Here is a 16,196-nt window from a genome sequence, read left to right as displayed (position 1 = left end):
AGCACTGCTGCCCTGTAGAACAGGTATTTATCTAAAGCTGAAGTCTTACAAGTGAAACAGAATTGACTGAGCTTCTCTAAGCATCTTCTCTCCCCTCTTCAACCATCTCACTTGCCTCCACTGATGCACAACTCGTCACTGCTGGTTTAACATCTAGTGACAGGAGGTTTTCTCATGCAGCTGCTGCTAAGCACTGCGCTGAAGCAAGGCAGGCACAGCTGATCTGACTCACACTGGAGAAAAGAGCAGAGGTACTACACAGAGATTTCCTGTAGCTGGAAAAAAAAAACCCAAAAAACAATGTGCTTTATGTTGGTTTTGTAACAGCTTATGTACCAAGTTCATGTCAGAAACTGGTTCAGATTGCTCCAGAGAAAGGTTTAAAGGTTTTCTTTATTTTCCAGTAGAGATTGGCAAAAGCAGCCCCTTCCCTATCCCAAAGAGCATCTGCAATTCAGAAAGGTAAGGAAAAGGCATTAAAAGACAGAAAGCAAAGAGGATAAGAGCATACCTCAGTTGAGGAGATTAGAAGATTCAATAAAGACACCTATTGTTACAAACAGAAATACTCTACAAATACACGGGCTGAAACCCACCATCTTAAATTAAGCAATCCATGAAAAATAGCAGAGATGCAAGATTAAATTCTTCCATGCTCCCCTATCTCCCCTGGAAGGCTTATAAAGGTCTGCAGATCACAAGAGTGTGCACATTGCTGCTATATTAAACCATGTGTCAATATTTTTATATTATCTAATGTTTTGTCTCCTTTGTTACCTGATCAGGCAAATCCTCTTCACACTGTCTTGCAGTTTTCATTAAACCTGGGATGTCTGCACTGTGGCAAGGGCACAGCCCCGGGTCTCCAAATCCTGCTGCACCACAGCTTGAAGAAATAACCTGCTTGTGCCAAGGAGCCAACTGTTGCCCCCCGGAGCAGAAGGCCAGCAGAGCTGTCACAGATCACAGCCTTCAGAGACATCCGTGCCACAGCAGGGACCAAACTGGTCCTGGAGCTCACACTAGAGGAGGAAAGTAATCCCCTAAGCTGCAACTTTCCTAAATGCTGGCAGCCAGGAACTGCCAGCCGGTAACGACAGCTGGCAGCTCCGCTCTGAACTGAGTGGTTTTTCCATTTAACTCTCCCCTTCTCCCCAGCTCAGCCTGGGCAGCAGCACACACACGTCCCCACTGTTGTAAGAGACAGGATTTTCCACAAGATCTCGGAACTCCCTCATGAGCCAGTTCTTCTTGTTAAGGACAAATTGTTCCTAGTGGGGGATATCTTACACTGAGGCAATCCTCAAGTGTGTGTTGATGGTCTTCTCTGCTTGCTCCTACTCTCAAAGTGGGAAACTTAACTCAAAATCTCTGTCCAAAAGGTGCAAATCCAATGGGCAGCTTTGCCCCTTTCAGTCCATCCCTGAGGAGGTGCTACAACTTCAGGGTGAGGTTTCAGCAAAAGTTTAGTCTCTGCAGATTTCCCAGCAGAAAGGTACCTGGCACAACTGAAAAATCCCTTGCTCTTCCCCACCCCCTTCAGACCAGCTCTGCAAATCTTTCCAGTGTAAAGTTTCAAGTTGGAAGGGATGTTCTGCCTTAGAAGTCCTTTCCAACCCAAATGATTCTATGATTTTAAGTTCAAGAAGTTGTTTAATGGGAAGCTACACATGACAAAACAACCTCTTTTGTAACAGACCTTTACATAAAATGGGTTATTTTAAAATGAGCCTGGCAGCCTCTCAGTTTCTTTTCTAGAGAATATTATGCTGTGCAAATCTCCTTTAAGAACAGCCTGGAGTATAGCACGTACACATGTGCTGCAGAGCCAGCAGAATGGCAGTCAGGGGATCAGCTGCTAACTGAACAAGGAATCATGAGAAATCCAGGCCAAAAGTGTCTCCAACAGCAGGTGCACAATAAGTTTGTGCTTCCTAACCACTCCAAGTCAATTTTCTTTCACACATGTGCTAAATGAATTCTGCACAACTATATGAATACAGTCATTTGATAAACCTGTATAATCAAAAAAAGGTATCAATGCCACAGGCAATGGCTTGATCTTCTCCTGTGCCTAAAAGGATCTTCAGCACTTCAGTTTCGATGGTGAAAAATGATTATACACATACCTGTGCATGTGGCCACATGAAGTATTCAACTCTAATAAATACTTACTTTATATAGATGGATATACTTGAAAAACATCCCTTGTGACAGATAACTGTAAAGCAAGCAGTCATTAAGCCACAGAACAAAGTTTATTGGATCTCCTCAAATTCTTTATACAGTTTTGCTGCTAAATGGACACAACACATTCGCATATTGCCTTTAATTTTTATTTCAATCGTAAGTCCATCTTGAAAGAAGTGGTAACACATTTAATGGTATCTTCAATAAATAAAATGACAAAAAATCCAGTCCTTGCACAGACACATTACAATCCACTCCAAATTCAATATCGCCAAAACATTGTTGGGAGTTTTTCTAAAACTTGCTTCAGAGGTTGGGGTCTTTTTGTTTCAGCACTTAAATACACAGAAAAGTGTATGATGAGAGAAAATTCTGAACAGAACTTGTAAAAACCAGTAACTTAGAAGCAAGAGCTAATGAAATCTCTCTAATTGGATTAAAGAATCCAGTTTGAAGTATTTTTTGAAAAACCCTGATTCTAACCTTCATATTAAAACATGCAGTTTTGCTGGATCCTATCCATGTCAGCATACTTATACAGGAAGAGTTAAATTCCAGGTTTTCTTCTTTTATTTTTTAAAACAAGAAATTCAAAAAGTGAGAGCACTGGCCTCCCACACTCACAAAAGCAGTCATGGTCCATATATTCAGCAGTAGTAAACAGCTATTTGTGGCCAGTCCATTGCCTGAACTCCTACCAGACTGGAAAAGCTACTGCAGTTTACCCTTGGTTCTGCACCCATCTCTTGCCCAGTCCAGGAGCCTCAACAACTTCAATGAGATGAGAATTCCTGAAAATAGAAATCTGACTGCAAGATGAGGACCAACACATCTGATTCTAATTTAAAAATAAGCTTAATTTAAACCTTCTCCTAAATAGAGAAAGTCATGACTAAAGAAAAGCTGAGCATCAAGATATCCAAATTGCAATTCTGTGTAATTAGCATGTCACAAACCAATTAGACTGTCAGTTAATGTAGGAACAACCACTCTAGCACTAAAATCAGTTAACACTCTCATCTTCATGCCATCAGTGGAAGCTTAGGGCACAAAAGGAATGCATGGTTGGGCCCCTCCAGACCTATGCATACTATATAGGGGACAGGAAAGCTTAAACAAAAGACAAAATTGCACCACATCTGTGCAAACGTTTCAACCAGGTTGTTTCAAACAGTTCCCTGCTCACCCCAGCTCCTCCTGCTGACTGCACTTGGCTTCCTCAAGAGAACATGGAAAAGCAGGACTCTGTTTCAGGGAATGAAACTCTTTTTCTGCAATTATCTTCCCCTCAGCTGACCACATTGTAACAAAAGTGCAATAACTTACAAACTTCTCAAACAAACAGCTATTAAAATTACACATTTTTAGGGAAACATATTCACTAGTTTAACCATAAAAATATTTCCCCAGCTAACAAACCTTAAAGCATTTGGTAACACAGTATTTCAACAATAATAAAGAAAAACCCTTCCACTTGTTACAAAAGACAGAACTGTCAGATTTTGCCTACTGTACACTTTTTAAGAACTTTGCCATCTTGTGAAGACTATGCTGTAGTTAAGAACTAACTATCATTTAAGATAAATGAGTACTGAAATATTAAACTGACTTTCTTAATCTTTTGCAAATTAAAACAAGGAAAAATCCAGGGCCATGTCATCCAAAAACTTGCAAGACAGTTTACATCCAGAGTCATAAGGAAGCACCACTTTCCATAAAGTACTTTGTATGTCTGTTCCTGAAAAGCATATTTAATAGTTTCTTGGCAACTGCTAAAACAGATTCTCACACTAACTGCAGCTTGACTTAGAGAATTGAGGTCTGGGGATATAAGAGAATTTGGGGCAAAATTATACTTAAAAAAAAACCTGCTAAATTTGGTCCAAGCATCCAAAAAACCCCAAGATATATGGGTCCTTCATTGATTAATGCTGCTGTTCAGTTGATCTTTAAAAAGGAAATAGGTGTACAGCAATAAGGAAGAAGAAGGACTGCCCACGACAGGCACAGAACTGTGACAGAATAAACAGTTTGTTCAGAAAGATGTATTAACTGTGTTTCTGCCATGTGAGTAACAACTTGCACTTATGGAGAACCCTGAAACTTGTATACTATAGCCACAAGAAATGATTTCCTATTTAAAAAACAGATCCATTTCTAATCAACTGTTTTACCAATCATCATTAGATATGTGAAAAAAAATAAAAAGTCTTTTAAAATAATTACAAAGAGTGGACTGCAGTAGCAGCTATTCAAGCAAGATTCAAGCACAAGTTTAAATGGAGTTTCAAGCTGGGAATTAGCCTTCTTTGTCGAAAATTTGTACAACGTTTTCAAAAACCTAAAAAGATAAAGAAGAATTTTATGAAGCATTCATCTAACAATTACTCCAAGTTAAACCAACTTAAACAGTATTTGACAGTACTTTCAAAAATATATAGGGTTTTTTTAGAACATCCACAGTAATTCTTTAACAGTGAGACTGGCATCAATTTTGGGAAGCAGACAGAAGAGCAACACTACTTGAGAAGAGCAGAAGCTCATGAAAATGTAAAAGGCAAGATGCTGTTAAACACAGAAACACTGGAAATGTGTTTAGTCCAGTTCACACTCAAGCAGAACAGATCAATTTCCTCAAGTTATTCACATCTTACTTGGTCCTTCAAGAGTCAAATCAAGAGCTCCACAACATCCCTGAGTAATAACATCAGTGCTTAATTAGCAAGCTAATCACACAAACACACATCTCAGAAGAATGCCAGAAATATGCACCCTGCCACCCTGTGATCCCCATGGCTTTTTGGCATATATACTTACTTCATCAACAGATTTAGAGGCATCCACTTTTCTGACTTTTCCCATTCTCTCATACAAATCTATGATAGGCTTAGTGGACTGCAGATATGTATGAATTCTAAGAGAAAGCACAGGGAGAAAAAATCCACATTACATAGAAAAATATCAAGAGAAGGGACCAGAAAAGTTTTTAGGACAGTACCTCTTCTCCAGGCTCTCCCGGTTATCGTCGCTCCTGCCACTGCTCTTGCCTCTCTCAAGACAGCGGCCGATACAGATCTACAAAAAAACACCAGAAGGATGACTGCATCCAGGAACACCAGCTGCCATCCTGAGAACAGGAACTAGCAAAAATCCTGCAAATCTAAATTGGCCTGGCACACAAAATACAGCCCAGAACTGGTGGATGTAACCAGAAGTCACACGGGAAGTTAGTGTCTTCTAGAGAAGATTGTTGGTTTACAATCCAGTTTACGAAAACAGGATTGGGGTCAGAGGAAGTAAAAGCAGCATCAAGCTCTGTGATTTGACTGGATCCCCAGCCTGAGACATAAAGAAAGAAAATTACCTGATTTTCAAGGATGTGTTCAGGCTTTCTGAAAAGCAGCATGTCAGATGGGACTATTAATATATGTCTGCACTAAAGGAAAGTCACTTATGTTCTCTCAAGAATTTTGTAAGGCAAACTGACAATAATAAGCTACTGTCAGTTAAAATGTTCTTACCTGACATTGCTATAATGAAGACTTCAAAATCTAAGTAAAAAATAAAGAACTAACCATAGCTAGAAGTGTCCCAATGAACTAAGTTTTTTAAACCTTTAGTTAAATAGGCAAAGCTGACACATTACACTCCATGAATACATTTATCCAACTCATGCAAGAGGACAAGAGTTAAAAATTATTTTTCCTTCACAGTACAATCATAGTAAAGATCATGAAGCATTGTGTATTTTTGGATCTAGTAAAAACTTGGAATCACAAAATTAATGCCCCACTAAGTGAAAAAATTAATTTAGCCTTATTTAATGTTTTAACAGAAAAATAATAATCCCTCATGTGCTCTTTAAGATTACAAAACGATTGCAAATAAGTTAAAAAAAACCCAAAAAACCAAAATCTCAGGAAGCTGGGGAAAGGGGTGACAGGAAAAAAGTCAGCTTAAGGTGCTGGGATACTCATAACAGTTTTTATGTTCAAGGGCACTGACAAATTAAAAAGACAGCACATCACGGCACTTGTTAAATGAATGCAATGCATCACTGTCAAAATGCCCTTGTAATTTAATGACTTGCTGAATAAAATGTTGATTACTGACTATCCCATAGCACAGCTCATAACTAGGAAAATAAAGATTGCTGCTGCACTTCAGAATTAAAGCAGACATTGCACCAATGTAATTTTGGACTAAACAACAAATTACTAAGAGTAAATAGAGTAATATTTTCTGAAAAGTAACCAAATAATTTTGTAAAATGTATTTAAAGTTTTGATACATTTTCTTTATGAAAGTAATTGCCTGGACTACTTCCTCAGTATAATTTATTCATATATGATTATACCAATTGTCATTAGCTGTCTATTTCAATAAACAGCCAGCTTCTCATCTGCTAAAAAAAATTGCCAAAAAATCCTTCAGATACCCAGGCCAAGTTTTCCTTCTACCCTTACATTAGTCCATTCTCCCTGTCAGAGTTTAATTGTTCTTCTTGAATGATTCCCACAATATTGCAAGAAAGGAAGTTACAGAATTACACACTTCATTACCTCATTGTCACAATCAAAAAAGAGAACAAAGGAAACATCCGCTTTTCCATCCATAGTCTTATTCCAGCCTTGAAGATTATCTTCATTCCTGGGAAATCCATCAATCAAAAACTTGTTCTTCTGGGAATTGGCAGCCATTGTTTGATCCATAGCCTGATAAAAGATAATTCAATTCACAATCTCCTGCACATATGCTGATTTATCTACTTATTAATTTACCCCCAAGATGTTGACATGGTAAGTTGAGAAGCATTTATTTTAGGATTATTGCAGATTAACAAAATGTGCTTTTTGTTTCACTTTCAATGCATACTGGTTAATTCACTGATGCACCAACACAACTATTGCTCAAATCGAATCAATTATTTCACAAAGCTCAAAAATCTCATAACAAACAAATCTCATAATAAATCCCAGCTTTAAAGCTTATTTTCTACAAGATATGGGAAGCGTCTTTACACAATAAGACATCAGAATATCCCTGATCCAAAGTTAATTTGAAGGGAAAAGCTCCAGATAAATTTAGTGCCATGAACAGCAGCCTTTTTTTGACTTAAAGTAGATCTCCCACTGTTTTCATAGACATACAATAGAGGCTGAAGGTTTTCCTTTCACAAGAACATCAGTAGGTGCTCTTCTCTTTCACCTGACTATCTATTTTGACAAAACTTAAAAATCTTAGTGCCTTTAAGGTCTCTGACCTCCAATCAAATATGACCGAATGGACCAAGAGGTCCAAAAGCTAGTGCAGGAAAATAAGAAATACAGTTTCACTGCTTATCTTTGAGCTACTAAAAAATAAAGGAAAATAAAAATAACCCATTTTCACAGATCCCCAGGTATGAGACGCCATCAGCTCTCCAGCAGTTGGGAGAAACACAAGTGATTGCTGAGAGAAGCAGCTCCATGTCTGCCCATTCATACCGCTCACACTGGGAAAGCATTCTGCCAGAACACAGCCACTACTTTGTTGCTTACTCTGCAGGAGTGACCCTGCAAGGAAATAGCCTTTTCCTTACCCTCTTCAGCAAGCTGATTGTTATTTCAACTGGCACAATCTCCCCCTCTTTAATGTAGTTCTCAATGAGTTCTCCATACTGGGAGCCTGGCCTTTTCCGCTCGTCCCGGAGAAGGTCACCGGCAGAAAGGTGAGTGTAGCCGTATTTCTGCAACAGGCAAAGCAAACACAGGCTCCCTTCAGGCAGAGCATTTGTGCAAACCCAACACCAGCCAGCAGTGTCACCCCTGTTTATCCTTGCTTTGCAACAGAAAAACCCAGGGAACAGCATCTTGCTAGCGATGGATCTGTTCCATCTTCAGTGTGCAATCTGACAGTAGAGCACACTCTGCACACAGCACACACAGTAAGAATCAGTCATTAAGGATGGAAAAGACCTCCAAAATCACCAAGTCCAGCCTTTGACCAAACACCATAGTGACAACTACACCAAAGCTTCAAGTTCCACATGCAGTCATTTCTTGAATGTTTCCACGAATGGTGACTCCACCACCTCCCTGTTCCAGTGTCTGACAACCATTTCAGTGAGGCAATCCTTCCAGATGTCCAACCTGAATCTCCCCTGCTGCACCTTGAGGCCATTTCCTCTTGTCCTGCTGCTGGCTGCCTGGGAGAAGAGGCTGACTCTTACCTTAGTACAAACTCCTTTCAGGGAGTTGTGAATGACAAGATTTTCCCTAAGTCTCCCTTTCTTCAGGCTAAAACCCCCCAGCTCCCTCAGTTGCTGCTCATAGGACTCACTCTCCAACACTTCACCAGCTCCATTACCCTTCTCTGGACACACTCCAGCACCTCAATGTCTTTCTGAGGTGAGGGGCCCAGAACTGGACATCCCTGGGTAAAATGCTCAACAGGGCCTTGGTCAGGTATTTCTGTAGCATTTTCAAAAACAATTTTGTTATGTTTGGAAACAAGACAAGACAAGAATTTTGTTTAATTACCTACTTAAAGAAAACACATAGGGTGATTGCAGGTCCTTTGGAGCTGGAGGAATGTCCCAAGCACAGGCTAAGTCAGAAATCCCTATGTTCATTTTGTGGTTCTGGCAGCAGCTTCCTCCCCTACCTTGGTGAAATCACCTATAACACAGCAGCTGCACAAACAGTCCTCCTGCCCCTGATACCTCCTTCCCTGGGATGACCATGGAGAGCAGCCCTTGGGGAAAAGCAGTGACTTCTCCTAAGGATGACGTGGTAGATGAAAGTCAATAGCTACACTGGTTCCACCCTCTGTCACACCACACAGAGTAAACAGAGAGAGCAGAGAGATCAGATTCAGATCCATCAATATGATAGCAGTGTGCAGGAAAACAGCACACACCATTGCTCTTTCACCTCAAACTACAGCTAAAATAGTCACTTATGAAGAACACTGATGGAAGTATTTATTAGACATGAATTTCTTAGGCATTTATCATTGTAAATAGATAGCTAGTGCAAGCACACAAATACATTCCTACCAAAGAGAAATGCATGGTTATAAATAATCATTTTCTCAGCTCATTTAACACTGCAAGAAAACTAACAAAGTGCACTATGCTCCTTAACCAAATATAAGTCCATCAAAACAGGCAATAAATACATCTCCTTGGTATTACCTAAGCTAGCTATACATCCAAAACACGGTACACACATACATTCTCATCAGGAAGTTTTTACACAAAACAAAAGCAGCAGCAAAAAACTTCAGGGTTATCAGTTTGGCTGCAACAACATCCAAAGCAAATTTCAAACAAGGTGTCTGAGAGGCATAATAATGTGACTACACACTTGGCAGGGCTGTGAACTTTGGATTTAAAAACTTGGCTACTGAACTAAGTACAACAGAAATATTACACAACCCACTAAGTGACTTTAAAACATTTCAGTTGCTTTCCAATTTCACCCACAAAAGCATGGAAAGTTAGTTCTGCCATAGTCATAATTTAAGAAGGGATATAATTACTTAAATCTCCAAAACTGTACACAGTTGGCAAAAAACAGAAGCAAGATTTTGCTGTAAGTAAGTGTGAAGGAAAAGCTTCACAGACATCCTCTGTAAGCTCACTGTACTCTTGCTTTAATGTACATTGCATTTGGATATGCCTAACTAATTGCAAATCTAAATATTTATAACCTACAGAAGCCATAAACCAGAATAAATTGTTCCTTATAAGCAAGAAACATTACTCTGCTGAATGCTAAATTAACATGCAGTTCTTCTTGCTAAAGTTATAGAATGATGATTTTTTTAACATCAGGTTTCTACAAAGAAGAAAACAGGAGGAAAATATAATCCTTTAGGTTTTAGAGGATTACCAAACCATTTAATTTTCCTTGGCATTTTCCTTTTCATGCATGAAAACAAAATTGAGTCCGAATTTTTTTGGAATTCTCCATCTTTTGCAAGAGCAAACTAAAGTAGTTTTTAACAGCTGAACTGGAAAGCAAAGACAGAAGTGTTTTAAAGTGCTTTTGTACAAACAGACTTGTCTGAGATAATAATAAATTATATTCAAGACTAACCCTCAGAATGGCTTAAGCAGGCTGTAAGAAAAACAAACCTCTCCTTCAGGGGCAAAACATCTATTTGTGAACTGTGCTGAGCCAAGAGCCAAAGAAAACACATGGGTTTAAACAATGTAAACAAGGGGGGAGAATGGCTTGGCTGCTGCTCCACACACAGAAGGCTTCAGAGATGTGAAGCTCCTGCTACCCTTGCCAGTTTTAATCAAGATGTTCAGGGCACAAAGTTTTCTTTCATTTTAGGTCATAGAAACCCTCAGCAAGCATCCTGAGCTGCAGCAAATAATTGCAATGCCAAGGGCTTGCAGAAGAGATTGTGATGTAACAGCACAAAACATGGGTCAAACACTCAGGTCTGGGCAAGGTCTGCCTTGTGGCAGCAGGACTTCACAGCAGTGCCAAGCACATCTTGATGCCATCCCCAGAATGTGACTCATTGCCACCCCTGCACTCTCTTCTGCAATCAAAAGGGGAGCAGGACTGTGGTTGCCAAATAATGAAAAAGCAGTTTCCCCAGCTCTTACTAGGCATGTAATGTCAGAATGAAAGGATGACTTGAAAAAAAAAGGTCAAAAAAATTTCCAAATAATTGGATGCCAAGCACTTAAAATCTGGAGAGATTTTGGTAGTACAGAGAAGAAAAAAGAAAATATAGAATTAACTATTCAAAAATGTGTTTCAGAGATAATGCTTTCTGCTATGCAGTCAGACTGGTGTCATCTAGAGGAATAAAAAAATATTGAATTGGTAAGTTACTATTACACAAGTTCTCATTATTACACAAGTAGTGCAAGCTCTTGGTGCTGCAATGATTTGCTCCAATTCAGGACACTTGCTGAGGGTTTCTCTCACCTAAAATAAAAAAAAAAAATTGCGCCCTAAACACCTTGACTAAAACTGGCAAGAGTAGTGTGACCACCACATCTATTTATTACACAAGTTCTCATTGTTTTCAAAACAAATTTTTTGAAGTATGGGTCTCCAAGTATTACTTACAAAAATCAACTGTGAATGAAAAAGTGCTGTCTTCAACACCACTCAAGACATTCTCCTCTTTTGCTTTAATAAAACATAAAAATAATTAAAAAAGAATCCCAGTGAAATGGAAAGACAAGCTCAAGTTTCCATCAATCCCATCACAGCAGCAGTGCATAGAGCAGATCAGATCAGAATACCATTTGCTGTTTGCCTCTGCCTGGTCAGTCACAGCAGGACAGACAAACCAGGACACACAAGCTGCGAGCTCCACATCTCCAAATTCCAGCCCGAGACTGCAGCCTCCCCGGGCTGCCCTTCCCTCCCCTGTCCTCCAGCCCTTCCAGCTTCCTTCTGCCAGCCGGGATTTGCAACTTTCACTCTGCAGACAGAACAGGCTTTGTTTTCAGTAAGTACAATAAACAGATGCATAGAAATGGAAATGCATGAGTCACATCAGGCTGGAAGCAGGCGGAGTGTGCCCAGCAATCTCGGGCAGTCAGGAAGAATCGGAGGTGTCAGGAGGGAGCAGAGGTGAGCAGCAGCTGACGCTGGGACTCCTTCCACAGCCCCTTCTGAGGGACAGGGGGTTTATTTCTGATTCAGCCCTGGTGGTCCTGCCACAAATCTCCCCACTAAACACACAGCTTGAGACTTCCTTAAGAGGGCAGAAGCCAAGGAGCAAGAGAAACACAAATTACTGCTTTGACCTTGACTCCTATCTTGGCTTATCATTGTTAGTTTGAAAATGAAAGTCACAGGGCTTAAGATTTAAACAAATAAAATACAAACTTTTATTGCCCTAGTTCTGACCTGTCATATCTTGGGCAACCTTAATAAACAACCAAAATTTGCTACATACACCATTCGAGAACTAGTAAAAATAAAAACAGAACTGTGCAAAGCCTGCAGCCTTCAGGGTATTTTTTAGCCTAGAAAGCTTTTGTCTGTCCTACTAGCACATGGAATTAAATCTTTGGGCTACAGGCTACAAAGCAGTAATAGACCTTCTGTCTGTTTATTCCAGTTTAAAAAATGGAAGAAATTTCCTTAGTTTGAAGTATGTTATTGTCTCTGGGAAACAAAAACAAACAAAACCCCACGTTAGCAAACCGAAACACACAGTGGAGATCCCACTGACAGTGCCTCCAAGAGAGAGGGGGCAAACAGAGCACCCCAGGTGCTTCGGGAGCACTGACTCAATACCTGAAGTTCAGTATGGTCAGGGAGGTACAAGGTTTAATGCCTGGTGTTCTGCAAAATGGAAATGTTCAGGGATAAATCTTCAGGGGTAGATTTAAACGCTCACCATGTTTTTTTAAAAAAGCTCTGAAGTTCAGAAATATAAATTTACATTCTAAAAATCAACTATGAGAACTTAAGGCTAAGTAGAATACTAAAACACGACATTCATTAAAGAGATTTCAGAAGTTGAGTTTAAAGCAAACAATTTAAACCCTGTTTTTATTTCGAGGACGTTAACGCTGTATCTCAGCAGACTTCTGGAAGACAATTAACACATGACAGCAAAACCTAAATCCTCTGCTACTTTCAGAGGAGCATTTCTGATACAATGAATACTTCTTTGCATTGTTTCCTTCACCCTAGGAAATCTCCTTATCATATATCCCAAAGCAACTTAACAGCTTTTTCCATTTGGATATCAACTTATGCTCTGATAAAACCGAGAAGGCTCAGCATCCCACTTTGTGGAATTAATTTTAGATTTAACCACAAACATACAGGATAGGGCTGTGGTGGAGGTGAATTATAATTTAGGTACACAGAGAGCAATGCCTTGCATAGCCCAAATCTCTACAGATCACCTTGCCAAAACAAACAGACAAAAAAGTAGAACTCAAATCTTGCTTGGAATAAAGACAAATGATTTGGTTATTATTCTTCCCACTAACCAAAGAGCTTTACATCTCAAACACAGGTTATAAGGATTTAAAATTTAAGCACAAGAAAGCATATTTTGTGCAGATTTGCTGAATGCATTTTTTTCCTTGACTTTACCGTAATGATTTTATACGCAAAGTTCAGAAGTCAGCAATAAAGCACATTTCATTATCTCACAGTCACAGAAGAGACCCTGTGGAAAGCATGAAGGTTATTGCAAGAACCTGCATTCAAATGACATCATTCAACTATAGCTCAAATATTCTGCCTCACATGACAGCTACGCAACAGTCCCAGATGATGGCAAGCTCCACCTAACAAAGCTGTGGAAGGTTTCAGGAGTTAATCTGCAGAGCTGGAAGGGAGAGGATAAGAACTTAAGAGGGAATTCTCTTCATCCCTCTCTAAATAGGAGGAACTGCTCCAGAACAGCAGCAGTTCTGCTGCATTTGCATTTTCCTGACAATTCTGTGTCTGTGGAACACACAGGAGTCGAGTCTTCCGTCCGTATTGGAGAAAACCAGTCTGGTTCAGCTGTCTCATCCAACCTTAACTGTGGAGATAAAGAATCCTAATCACTTACCCACTGTTCCCTTTCTTACACTGTGTCAATACCCATTTCCACTTGTTATTAGGTCTTCCCTCAAATAATTTCTCCATTACTGTCCAAATTTGGCATGAATACATGCCTGCTCCACATTTAGGGATTCCAGCACAGACATATTGAGCAGTTATGATTTACACTAGTATTTAACAAATATATATTTCATCTACAACATGGGATACCCATCTCCCTTTTTTGGGAATGTAAAGCACAGTCTGCAAAAAAAATTACAAAACTTCTTTGAGAAATTGTTCCCAGGTACTAAGTACATAATATCCCCTTTACTCTACAAAATACAGACACCCTTGGTTTTTAATAAAAATAGTTTGATGCTAAATTCATACAAGAGCTCACCTCAGCCAAATTAGACTTCTTCCACATGTGATGTGTTCTGTCCCAAATCTCCAGAATGAATAGCAACCAAGACATATTTATAGCTCATACTGACTTTTTGTTCAGCACAACCCTCAAGCTCTACAGTAAGATACTGGGTCAGATTCATTCCAAATGTAAACTAATATTATTCCGTCCATTTACAACAAGGATGAATAAGGTTTATTATTACTCAGCTACAGCCCCCTTTTCTCTGTGGCAAACTGCCAACAGGGTTTAAAACACAAATAAAAATACACTTTCAACCTAAAGGCAGCATTGACTGCACACAGGCTGCTCACTTGCCTGCAGCAGGGCTCTCTGGGGGCTGCCAGGGGCCACGGTGAGGATCTGTGCTTAGAAAAGCTCCTGCTCTCCAGTACCTCTGCAGTGTTTCACCCACACTTCCCTGCTCGTGTGCCCTTTCCTAAAGTTTTCCAGCACACTCGCATCAGTCCAACTGTTCTTTAAACTACCTCAGACCCTCTCTGCCTCCCAGTTTAGCCAGTGACTCTCCTGGAGGTGTCTGAGCCAGCAGGAAGGTTGTTCTTTGCATTCAACAGGTCTGAGTGCTTTCTGCTGTCAGCTCACTGACTTCAATAAACTTCTTGCCATGTAGTGAACAGGATTAGCAGAATTAAAGCAAATTTGCATTTATTCGAATTTGGATTTCCCTTTCCAGGCTTAGAGAAGAAAATAAATACTGCATAAGCAAGGTTTCTCTTTTTTCCTTTCTAGCTAGAAATACTATTTGAGTAGCAATGGCTCATTTGAACTCCTCCTAATAAAGTGGTCTTTATTCAATTATATCAGCCTATCCAGCCATAGGCATTTATCCTCCTAAACACAGGCCAGCAGCCACACAAGGTACTTCAGCCCTGAGGCTACACTAATGGTTTGCTGAAAGCCATTAATGACAGCCTACAAGGTTCCCCTATAGTTTAAGCTCATTTGTTTTCTATGTGCCAAGGGCTGAATTTGACCTTACCAAAAAGGCTTTATGAGCACTGTGAACCTTCCATGCCACAATTTAATTTAATGAATATGCTGGTTTGAATGCAAGTCTGTAATTTGAGGTTTAAATCCTTCAGAACTAAAGTCATAACGGCATTTTTTAGTCTGGACCAAATTCACTTAACTTAGTTATACAACTCTGAAGTCTGGGATGTAGCAGCAGCGTGGATAAACTGTAACAGCACTCCCAGGGCACCACCAGAACAGAGGACACACACAACGTGGCTGTTCCCGGAGTTTTGGGGTACTTTCCCACCAACAGATTCATGGGCATCACCACAGTTCTTAGCCATATCTTTCAGTGAGGGTATGAATAAGCTCTGATCCTATATGGCTTTTAATAAGAAAAGTATATACAACTGCTCAGTGAAAAAAAAAAAAAAAAGAAAAAAGATAAAAGAGCTGTTTCAAATCCAACATACACACGTTTGGAAGCATTCATCCCTAACTACTTCCATAATTATCCACCTGGATACACTGTAATTATCCCTGCGGTTTTTGGTGTTTAAAAGAACAGTACTACACCATGTATCATCCACAGTTCTTTCTTACATATTTGTTGTCTCAAAAGGCTGGAAAAAATGTATTTGGAAAACTGAAAATTTGAAAGTTTAGTCAAATTATACTGTCGATCTTAGGCTCTTTAAAAAGAAGGAACAAGATGAACAATCTATGGGATCAGGATTTCTTTTGACCTCTATCACACTGTGCCAGAAAAAAAACTTGTTCGAGTTTTAACATATTACTTCCACAACTTACTGAGTTGTGGCACTGGGTAAAAAGCCAACACCCTGCAATGCCTGCTGTACCAACTGTAACATTTATGGGACAGGCCTCAGGAGACACGGACCTTGATCCACTTGAAGTTCACGTATCCCCAATGGCTTTCAGACACCTCACCCACCTCCTCTGCCAGGCCCCAGCTCCGACGTGGCCGTGCAGACGTGTACGGAGCCACCCACTCGGGACGGGCTGCGGGACCGGCCCGACAGGGCAGCCCCGCCCGGGCACCGGGAATCGTGCCGGGCCGCTCTGCTGCCCCTCGCCCCCGGCAC

The 16,196-nt window shown here is 40.0% G+C and overlaps 1 protein-coding gene across 1 annotated transcript in view; it reads right to left on the bottom strand.

The window, feature by feature from the left end:
- Positions 1-2,239: 2,239 nt before the first annotated feature.
- The window catches only part of CMPK1 (cytidine/uridine monophosphate kinase 1), a gene marked incomplete at its 5' end in the record, with an annotated part of 14,510 nt that continues 553 nt past the window's right edge, over positions 2,240-16,196 (bottom strand). The window contains 5 exons of the mRNA XM_005423151.2: positions 2,240-4,531; positions 5,008-5,104; positions 5,189-5,265; positions 6,753-6,905; positions 7,772-7,918. Of these exons, the coding sequence (XP_005423208.2) occupies positions 4,490-4,531; positions 5,008-5,104; positions 5,189-5,265; positions 6,753-6,905; positions 7,772-7,918 (516 nt within the window). The remainder of the gene's footprint in view (positions 4,532-5,007; positions 5,105-5,188; positions 5,266-6,752; positions 6,906-7,771; positions 7,919-16,196) is intronic.

The sequence above is a fragment of the Geospiza fortis genome, unplaced genomic scaffold, assembly GCF_000277835.1.
Source record: "Geospiza fortis unplaced genomic scaffold, GeoFor_1.0 scaffold333, whole genome shotgun sequence".
In the NCBI taxonomy this organism is placed as follows: Eukaryota; Metazoa; Chordata; class Aves; order Passeriformes; family Thraupidae; genus Geospiza; species Geospiza fortis.
This window is presented reverse-complemented; position numbering and strand designations above follow the sequence as displayed.